Genomic DNA, 11,291 nt, shown 5'->3' on the forward strand with positions numbered 1-11,291 from the left:
TATTTAAAAGTTTGATAAGTTTAAAAAATTGTTTTGAAAGAGGTGGGAGAATAATTACCTCGATGAAGGAAAACAACCATTCCCCTCCAGAATGCAAATTAGGGTTGCTTTCCAACATCTCGTGAAAAAGCAGCTGATGAAAATCCTGGGTGTTTTATTGCCCTTTGGGTGACACCCACGGAGACTTCAGAAAAAGAAACAGCCCGCTGGCTGGTGGAAAGCTCCAGGTTGTTCAGGATCAGTGTTGGGTGGGCTGGCTTCCCTCAGTCCCTGACACAGGGAACATAAGGAGTCCCTGTGTACTCTTATGGGAGCAGATAGGCCAGTGCCAGATTCATCTTCATGTGGCCTTGCAGGAAGGGATTGCATTTATAGGTTGAAGTCAGCTGTGACCTAAAATGTATTGCCAATTAATATGAGCCTACTTACTGCACTTGTTTCAGGATCCTACTGGTGCCCAAGAGCTTTAAAATAGGCAGTAGGACTGGGTCTCTCCACAAGTCTGACAGGAGTGGATTGGAGGTGGAGTGGGGTAAAGGAAGTGCTACAAAAGTCGCTGTGTTTACTTGGGAAAGTTTGGTCCTAGGCACACCGTCTGCATTTGAGTAACTTGTTTCACCTGCATTTTCCCCACTTAAACAGGCGATAACTTGTCATGCTTCCTGGGCCTGAACTGAAAAGGAAGCATTCTTCCTAGGTAACTAATAGGGATCCTATTTTTCTAACACTGACAATTTATTCAGTTAGATGGTGAATATAGGTGCAATTTTCTGTCTGTAGTTTAAGTGCCAAAGTGCCCATTAGTGGGTCTGAGAGCATTACTGGCTCCCGTCTGCAGTGTTTAATAGTCTCCAGTTCTCCTGTGTATTTCTTCTCATAGATCCCTTAGGATTCAGTCCACCAAGCCTTATTCATGCATAACTCCCCCTGACTCTAGGGAATTCATGTCTCCTGGTCTCACCGCTGACTTTTATACATTCTGTTCTTGTTCTGTCACTAGGTTTGTCCCAAGCTCACCAGGGTAGTTCATATTGCCTAAAATCTGAGAAAAAGTTAACTTCGTTTGACCACAAGATTATGTTTAGGGTGGCTGGGCTTATAAACGCCCTGCACTTCTTTCCTGTCCAGGCTGTAATTCTTAAACCAGTATGTGACTAGGTCTGTTTTCCTTTAACAGGTCTGTGACTCAGGGAAATGAGAGCAAGTCTGGTTCCAGAGGGTTCACAGAGCTTTGTTCATTTTTAGGTATTTGCTTTAGGAATTAGCATGGTTTCACTGTTCAGTATTCCTGGCCACAGATTCCATGGAAAACCCTTTGTTATCCTTCCAGATGGTGTCCAAAACATTTATCGCTACAGACTTTCCCACTGTTTGTTTCGACATTACTGTTCATAGTGGTCACAGGAATTCATCTGTTGTACAATAGAGAATGTATGTCCTGAGGATTAGATTGTTTTTTTCTCCCAGCACTTGTTTGCTGTAGGAGTTAAGTCCTTCCCCCAACTTGCCCTCTTGAGGAGACCTGTGTTGTTGCAGTTTTGAAGACTGAGGTGCAGATCTAGGATAGAGCGGTTCCAGTGTCCGGTGTCCAGGCAGATGGTTGTTGTTGTTTGTCGTTTCTGATGATGTGCAAGGTCCCCTCACCATAAGATGATTAGTGGACCATGAAGCAGCAGAATTCTCATAAACTATAAATATTTGTAGACAGTGGATGGCAGGACAGTGGCTCCTGTTGAGTGATAAGACATGGACTGTGTAACTCTTATGCATCTGATATACAGAGTTGTACTGTACTATTAAAAATGGTGAGAAAATACCTTAACTTTTCATCATGCTGTGTCATTCAGGTGAAATGTTAAATGAGGATACTTAGTTGAGAACTTTGAAAGATAGGGGCCCCCTGGGTGGCTCAGGCAGTTAAGTGTCTGACTCTTGATCTCAGCTCAAGTCTTCATCTCAGGGTTGTGAGTTCAAGCACTCCATTGGGCTCCTCACTGGGCGTGAAGCATACTTCAAACAAATAATTTTTTAAATTTTAAAAAAGATAATGATATATGTGAGGAATCTTTAGCCAGTAGAGGCTTATTTCTAGATATGAAATGTTATAGGCCTGAATTTTCTTCATCTGGATTTTCTTCATCTGTCAGTCTTCATTTTTTTTAAGTATGCGTATTTCTTTCAGTTCTTTGGATAAAATGATTCATTGGTGAAGGCAAGAGAGAATTTCAAGTTATGTAATCTGACAGTTACCTTTCCAATGAGATTATTAATGTTTATTTATTTTTTATTTGAGAGAGAGAGCGCACACACACAAGCACCAGGGATGGGGGAGGGGCAGAGAGGAAGAGAGAGAGAAAGAGAATCTCAAGCAGGCTCCATGCTCATCCAGACTCGGGGCTCAACCCCACAACCCCTAGCTAGGATCATGACCTGAGCTAAAGCCAAGAGTCAAGAAGCTTAACCGACTGATCCACCCAGGTGCCCCAAGATATGAATGTTTTTATTATATCTGTTTCCATCCTAGAGTGTTTGTTGAAATAAACTTAAAGGGGCATAGTGCAGGCTTGCTTTGAGTTTACAAAAATGGAAACAAATTGTCTCCTGGGAAATTATTCAAGAAATTATTATCAGGTGAGTCGAGAAATTAATGCAAAGCCACCAACCTAATTTTTAAGCATCCCGGTTATCACTGGTTTATTAATAATGGGAAAGGGGCCAGGGTAGGGTGTGAATGCCCAGGGAAAGGGCCTTGGTGGGCGAGGTTTCCCCCTCACCCTTTTCTCAGCCAGCACTCCCAACCATTCTTCTACTCCATTCTCGAAAGCTGCCCTCTGCTGGAGGCCTTGTTTTCTTGGCCAACTGATGAGGGAAATCTGGTCTCCCAGATAGGCAAGAGATTAACAAGATATGTTTTCCTTTTTCCCTCTGCCTCCTTCCTACTTAATGTGTGAGTGTAAGCTCCTGAGCAGTAAATGATGGTACAGACTCTCTTTCTATATGACATGGTGCTTGTCCTGGACTTTTGTGACCCTGCAAAGTTATAAAATTAGAGAATCCTGGGCTTGAAATGACCAGCGCTAAAAAGACTAAAGAGACCATCCAGTTCAGGTTGCTATTCAGAATAGTTTCTAAACTACCCTAAACACATTTGATAAAGGGAGGAGCAGTTTATAAAGTTCATAACCTTTAGTACAGATGTCAGTTCAAACCCATTGGGAACCTGAGAATGGGCAACTTTATTTCCCAATTTACAATCAGTTATTAAAATGCCTTTATATTGCACACCTGAAATTTACATAACACTTCATTACAATGTAAAACGTAATCAGTTAGGAATACTTTGACCTGCATTAGTCTACGTTAATTTCTGAATCTTAATTAAAGTCTTTTAAATGCAGTTTTATAGCTTTCAGATTTACAAAGAAAATTTAATCAAGGTATGAAATATCAGAACAAGGTCTTATCATAAAAGTTAATGAGTTTAAGCAATAATATAGGGAATTGGAGGCAGTGTTTCAGACTACTAGAAATTAGTGTTTTTGAGGTACCTAAAAAGTTTATTTCTAAAGGATTATATCTTCAACCTACCCTGTTGGTTTAGTAATCTTTTACTTAGAAATGGCTAACTTCTCCTTCACTGGCTAAATGATCAGAATTTAAGTTGTAAGGACTCTGAACTAGTAATATTATTTAATGAATATTGGATATTCATCTTACCTAGAATATTTTGTAAGTTTTTTTAATTTATTTTGAGAGAGACAGAGGCTGCATGAGCAGGGAAGGGGGAGAGAGAGAATCCCAAGCAGGATCTGTGCAGCCAGCCGGGGCTCCAACAACCCTTGAACCGTGAATTCATGACCTGAGCCAAAACTGAGACTCCATCACTTAACCAGCTGAGCCACCCAGGCACCCCATCTACCTAGAATATTAATATTTGATAGAGAATATTCATATCCTAATAATAATTTGCAGTAGACTCTTTAGCATCTCTCCCAGCGTTCTGTGATCTGTAAGTGACCCCACAGATTCTTGGCACAGTCGTCTGTCATCATCTCTCAGAGGAACAAATTCGATCCTGTGTGTTGAGAGGCTGCACTGAAGCTGCGGCTAGTGAGAGAGCCTAGCTGACTGGCCATCCCTCACACCCAGAAAAAGACTTGTCTCCATTTCTCCAGACTCACTAGGTTCTAAAACATTTTTTTTCCTGTTTGAAAGACAGACATTAAAAAAAAAAAAAGAAGCAGCAGCAGCCATGACATCACTGTGAAGTGAAACATGCTACAAGGACTTTGGAAGTATTTTTTAAACAGGGTGCTACATAGGCAAAGCACTTAGAAATGTGAAATTAGAGTTAATTCTGCCTAAGAGAAGGATAATTCATTAAGATAGGGTTCCTAGTTAAATATTTTACTTTAAAGTGTGTTTGAGGGGCACCTGGGTGGCTCAGTTGGTTAGCCCTCCGACTTCAGCTCAGGTCAGATCCCACCTTCGTGGGTTCGAGCCCCGCATCAGGCTCTGTGCTGACAGCTAGCTCAGAGCCTGGAACCTGCTTCTGCTTCTGTGCTCTTTCTCTCTCTGACCCTCCCCCTCTCATGCTCTGTCTCTCTCTGTATCAAAAAAATAAATAAAACATTAAAGTGTGTTTGAACTAGTTTCAGAACTCTTTGCTGCCACTCTCTTCCCTGACACTCTTGCCAATGGACTGTTTCAATATTGGGTTGAAGACAGATGGGGCTGGAGCAGTCCTGCTGCGGTAGATAACCCAGACTCTGCACACCCAGGATCCAGTTAACACATACATTCCCGCCTGAGATTTGAAGATGCAGGCTCTAGATGATGAGGCATGAGACCAGCCCACCTGCTGCTCGGGGTCAGCAGGCAGTCGCGTTCTCCACGTTAGTCAAAGGCAGGAGGGGATGGCATGTAGGGTCTAGGTCAGGGCGCTCCTAGTACTCGTCACACTTGGCGGGATTCTGGTGTGGGTGGCGTTAAGTCACCTGAGCAGCAGCTTACATAGAGGAAAGGCTGTCCAGGACCTAGATATATTTAAGGACTGGGTCCTCAGCCAGGATTTGGGAATAATCAGACACAGAGCCCTCTCCTGAGAGGGTTGTCCTCACCACACGAGCCCATCCCCGAAGTCCCCACTGGGGAGGAGGGCTTTACCATCATTAGCATCCCCTCCCCCAACTATGTAGAGCCTCTAGTCCGGATAGTATCCACCCCTTCTCCCCCACACCAAGAAGCACATGCAGACATGTGTATGCACATACAATGTGCCTCCTGGTTTCAAGGATTTAGAGAAAGAAGTAGATGTATTTCCTCCCCACAGAAGGGCCCAGGGACTCTTCCTATTTGGAAAAAGAGAAAGAAACAATTTCAAACAATCAGGAAGTCCCAAGGTATTGCCTTTTCCAGGAGCTCTTCCTGTTTTCTCTGACAGAAGTGGAATCAGAGAGAATGAATCAAGCAGAAAGCTCTCAGCAGTGGGCAGGGCACGCACACTTCTTGGTGATGTTGATGGTGGATGTTGGGAGTCCGGATTGGCATGCTCAGCTGGTCTAGATCAGATCAATGGGATTTTCCAGTTTTATGTAAAAGGAAGCAGAAGTCACCCAAAAGTTACAGGCAGATCTGTACTCTCAAAGAAAAAGAGAAGGGGAATGAAGAAATGGTCTCTTCGTCACTCCGGCTAGGTAACAAAGCCCCTGAGACCTAACCCCTGCCTGTCCTTCTTTTCGTACGACTTCACCGTGAATGAATTACTCCACCTGCTCCATCAACTTCTCCTAACAGAAGATTCACAGCTAGTCAGAGCCAACCGTTGCTTGAATAGTTATGAAAGTACTCCCAATCTTGTTTTTTATTGTTGTTTTTCTTGTGGGATAGTTGATCCAGATCTTTCAACATACATGTCAGGATAAAATCCAAATGCCTTCATTTAGTATACAGAGCCTTGCACAGTAGGCTCTTGTCTGCTGCCCACCACCTCCCCTCTCCCACCCTTGCTGAGCTAAATATAATAAATGTCTGAAATGACTTGCACTGTTCCATGTCTGTGTCCTTGCCTACTCTTGTCCCCTTTAAGTGTTCCCTTCACTCTGCCTCATGTTATCCAACTTCTCTTTATAGTCAGCACCCGTCTCTGGGATCACCTCACCTGGAATGGCTCCCATGTTCTTGTAACTCCCCGTGCCTGCATTTCATGCCATTTCCCTGAGCTACCACATCATCCACATCCATCTCTGTCCTTAGCACTCAGCATGTGTCATTCAAAACTGTGCGGTTTTTTAGCCACATTAATTCATTCACTCTTCCATTAATACAAGTATCCATTCAATAAATTTATTCAATAACTTTTTGTTAAGCACTAGCAGAAGCCCAAATTCAAGTCATTTGACTGAACCAGGGACACAGATACAAACACCCGAAAAGTAACCAGCAGTAAAGCTCGCAGTGTGATCCCGGAGGCAAAATTAGAGCTTCAGATGGTTGACAGAGATCCTGATAGTATACAGTCAAATCCAGAGGAAAGAGGAATAGCTTGTTTGTTAGAGACCTGGCTACTCTGGAATTAACTTTATAATAGTTAAGTTTGTTTTAAATTCATAAGGAAAAAAAAAAAGTCTCTTGCCCTCTTTGGAACCACTCAGCATTTAGAAGTGACAGGAATCCCGGTAAGTGTGATGCTGTGGCGCTATATCCCTGCTGCTGCCTGGCTCTCTCAGTCAGCTGCGTAATTTAAATTTACATGAACAAGACGCCCGGAGGATTTTCCAAGCACATGCTGTCCTGAGAATGAGCAGAAAGAAGGAAAGAAAGGCAGGTGCATCAGGGAGGTGGGAGAGAGCAAATATTAGAATCCAGCACAAAGAAGGTTCAAAATTACAGAGAAACCTCGGCTGGTCACGCAGCTCATCTGGGGATGGATGACCAAAGTTTACACTCTGCTTTGCAGTGGGCCATCACTGGGGGCATCTTCAGCGCAAAAAGGAATGAACGCCCATTCATTTTGAGCACGAAAAAAGTTCCCAGGTCAAGCCTTTGTATTGTAAGTGAGACCATTATCTAGGGATTCCTCTCCACACCCTGATTCCTGAGTACGGTTCACAGACTTAGAAACAATGACAGGCATGCTGCCGGGCGGTTTCCTCAGTCAGCCAGTGCAGAGCCCCTTGCCCTCCTGACCTGCTTATCTTTGTTCCTACAGAGTGGTGCTCAGCATGGCGGGGATTCCAGGGCTCCTCCTCCTCCTCCTCTTCCTCCTCGGTGCTGTGGGGCAGGTGAGCCCCTATGGTGTCCACTGGAAACCCACTTGGCCTGCTTACCGCCTCCCTGTGGTCTTGCCCCAGTCCACCCTCAATTTAGACAAGCCAGACTTCGGGGCTGAAGCCAAATTGGAAGTGTCCTCCTCATGTGGACCCCAGTGTCACAAGGGAACCCCACTGCCTACCTATGAAGAGGCCAAGCAGTACCTGTCTTATGAAACGCTCTATGCCAACGGCAGCCGCACTGAGACACAGGTGGGCATTTATGTCCTCAGCAGTGGTGGGGGACAAGAGTCTTCAGGAAAGTCTCGGAGGAAGCGGCAGATTTATGGCTATGACAGCAGATTCAGCATTTTTGGAAAGGACTTCTTGCTCAACTACCCCTTCTCAACATCAGTGAAGTTATCTACAGGCTGTACGGGCACCCTGGTGGCAGAGAAGCATGTGCTCACAGCTGCCCATTGCATACACGATGGGAAGACCTATGTGAAAGGAACCCAGAAACTTCGAGTGGGCTTCCTGAAGCCCAAGTTTAAAGATGGTGGCCGAGGGGCCAACGACTCCAGCTCAGCCATGCCAGAGAAGATGAAGTTTCAGTGGATCCGGGTGAAACGCACCCATGTGCCCAAGGGCTGGATCAAAGGCAATGCCAATGACATCGGTATGGATTATGACTATGCGCTCCTAGAACTGAAGAAACCCCACAAGAGAAAGTTCATGAAGATTGGGGTGAGCCCTCCTGCCAAGCAGCTGCCCGGGGGCAGAATCCACTTTTCTGGTTATGACAATGATCGGCCAGGCAATTTGGTATACCGCTTCTGTGATGTCAAAGACGAGACCTACGACCTGCTCTACCAGCAGTGTGACGCCCAGCCCGGGGCCAGCGGGTCTGGGGTCTATGTGAGGATGTGGAAGAGACAGCAGCAGAAGTGGGAGCGAAAAATTATTGGCATCTTTTCGGGGCACCAGTGGGTCGACATGAATGGTTCTCCGCAGGATTTCAATGTGGCTGTTCGAATTACCCCTCTCAAATATGCCCAGATTTGCTATTGGATTAAAGGAAACTACCTGGATTGTAGGGAGGGGTGACCCAGGGTTCCTTCCCGATGGCACTTCATGGTCTTCATGTACTTACTTTAGGAGAGGCCAGATTTTGTCTTTGGTTTTGTGTGTGTGTGTGTGTGTGTGTGTGTGTGTGTGTGTGGAATGTGTCATAATATCTTTTACCTAATTTTTTTAAATTGCAAGATGACTGGCTTTTTTATTTGAAAACCGGTTTGTGTATCATATAGCATTTAAATAGGTTAAAGGCATTCTTTTGCATAGAAGTAAAAAAAAAAGAAAACATGCCGATGTTTGGGATGATAGGGACTATTTAGCAATCAGGTTCATCTTTCACTTTCTGAGAACTTTGATTTTTATTGCATCTGAACTTGTTTCAAAGGTTTCTATTAAAAATGTGGCATACAGGAGATATAAATTCTTATGTGTGTATGTATGTGTATTTTTTTCTAAGATTCATCTTTGTGGGTTTTTTTTTTAATGCCTCATCATGAATGTTTTCACACGGCAGTGTTTCCCACCACATACAACTCTTAGGAAATTTCACAATACTTCTTAGGCAGGTGTACTGTTTTTGGATTTGGAGGCATTTACACAGTAGTCCTTGACCAATAAAATAATTTGTTAACTGCATTGGTGTCCCCACCTGCTTTCAGGGTTGAAGTGGTTTCTCTCCTGAAGACTGTCACTCCGTTGTTGGGGAAGCCTTTGATGTGGCCCTGGCAGCTTTGTGACATGCCAGTGCAGGCAAGATCATTCATGCCAAGCCTTCCATCTAACAGGAGTTTACTCACATTTCTCCACCAACTGTTTTCCAGAAGACAATAATCAGGGCCTAATTAGAACAGTCTGTATTACTTCCTAGCTAACAGTTGTGGTCACACCAAAAAACAATCATCTTGTTTTACCCCTGGAGGATAGCACATCTCATGTCTTATCATTTGGATGGAGTGATTTAAAATGAATTAAATTCCAGAGAACAATGGACACCTTGCTTGGCAGACGTCACAACGGAATAACCACTTGTTTGGAGCCTGGCACAGTCCTACAACCTAATCAAAGTTATTCTACATCGTTTGCAGTGAACTTGCAGGGAGCTATGTACTTGTGCAGTTTGGAAGCTTTCCTCTTTACTTGTTTTATAGTAAAAGTATTTGGATGGTGCTTTAAGAAAACCCAGGAGGACATTTTCCCGCTAGCTTTAAAAGGGCCTCTTTGAATGGAATACTTTAGGCTACAGGCGTATATAATCAAGTACAGTAGCAAAAATGGAAATTGGTAGAATGAGAAGCAGATCAAAATTGCCCCTCCAGTAAATGCCTTTATTCATGTCTTATCAATATGATAATCACAGTTTCTAAAGCAAAGAACTTGACTTATGTTATCTTTTCACTATATGCATCTTAGCCTGAGCACATATTTCTAAATGTATCAGTGGAGAAAAAAAGCAAATGGATTATAGGGCAGATTTTTGCTGGGCTTGTACCTTAGGTAACAGCCTGGCTTATGACTGTGAGGACATTCAGATATGGCACTGACGCTTAGACCTTCTCTGTGTGGCTTTTGGTTTGTGTTTCTCGGGCTTTTCAGGAGAATAATCCTGAAAAGACACTGAAGTAATGTACACCCATAGTGCTTTCTTCAAATCACAGAAGAAATACTATGTGTAGCAAAGAGATGTAGGACCTGCCAGGAGTTTTATGAGCTCCAGTACAATTTGCTTTGGAATCTAGCAGGAATCTAGCCTGAGGAAGAAGATCGTCTGCATCCCTATGTTTGGTATTTGAGGTGGGGGGGGGGGGAGGGATTGCTTTTTGCTTTTGCTTGGTGTGAAAAGAAATTCACTGAACACCTAGACAGAACTAATTAAAAAAAAAAAAAGATGCTCCTTTTGTAAAGCACCTGATTTCTTGATTTTCATTTTTTGCAAAATTGAAACTTCCCTCAGCAAGGGTAGGTAATAACACAAAGTCAAAATAATATCCATGTTTAGTTCACAAACAGGTACAATGTACTAAAGAATAGGACCCACGTGCTCTGTACAACGTAAGTCATAGATGATAAAGTAATCCAACACGTTCATCTTTTCACTGGTAAGAGGCATGGTATTAAACTGTTGTGGGATTTGAAATAAAAGATGAAGAAAGGACTCTCACAATATTATTAATATAATGAGTATTTTACCTGTCTTAGTTGTACATTGTAAGGGTATATTCCTAGTAAGACTAGTAGAACAACATTCCTAAAGCATGTGCCATAGAAGCTCAGCCCTCCAGATTTCCTACTAAGAACAGAAAGGGCACCGTCATCAAAGAGGAGAGAGGTGCCTTCCAGTACTCTGTCTCCTTATCAGGGATTCCATTGCCTGTTTGCACTTTGAATGCTCTAAGAAGTCCTGTGGTAAAGAGAGACCTGTTAATGTTTTAAATCTGTGTTTCAATAAAGATCTTCGATCACTCATCCCTCGTTTTTTCATATAATGCCCATGTCCAATTTAGTGTTCTAATAAATACATTTTGAGGATTGCTGTAACCGTCCTCGGTCAAGGTGATGGTGTGGAGAGTATGATGAGCCCCTAGTGGCATCAGGTATTGGTGTTTTGGGGGGTTTAGCCAGAACCCTGTATCCACATTTGGAAATGGTCTGAGGATAAAGTGGGAGAGGATAAACTTGCAAATCACTTGTCGCCGAGAGTCAGAGAGGTGTAGCAAAATTTGAGACACTTTTTCCCCCATAGACTGTATTCAGAATTTTGAATTTTAGCTAGAAATTAGTCCTCCCCCCAAAAATGGAAAAAATGGGGCTAGAAAGGTAAAGTAGTGGAGTGGTTTACATATTTTGCTTGGGGGGGGGTGGGCAAAAATGAATTAAAAACTGGAAAGTAAGTTGGAACATCAAGATCCTGCTCTTCTCTTTATGTGACTCCATCTACCTACTCAGCATGAGGACAAGCCCCCAGTG

General features: G+C 43.3%; 1 protein-coding gene across 1 annotated transcript in view; it reads left to right on the forward strand.

The window, feature by feature from the left end:
* PRSS23 (serine protease 23) overlaps positions 1 to 10,790 on the forward strand; it is an 11,170-nt gene extending 380 nt beyond the window's left edge. The window contains exon 2 of the mRNA XM_029956730.1: positions 7,211 to 10,790. Coding sequence (XP_029812590.1) covers positions 7,224 to 8,357 — 1,134 coding nt within the window. The 5' untranslated portion in view covers positions 7,211 to 7,223 and the 3' untranslated portion in view covers positions 8,358 to 10,790. The remainder of the gene's footprint in view (positions 1 to 7,210) is intronic.
* Positions 10,791 to 11,291: the final 501 nt, after the last annotated feature.

The sequence above is a fragment of the Suricata suricatta genome, chromosome 11 (genome assembly GCF_006229205.1).
Source record: "Suricata suricatta isolate VVHF042 chromosome 11, meerkat_22Aug2017_6uvM2_HiC, whole genome shotgun sequence".
Lineage (NCBI taxonomy): Eukaryota > Metazoa > Chordata > Mammalia > Carnivora > Herpestidae > Suricata > Suricata suricatta.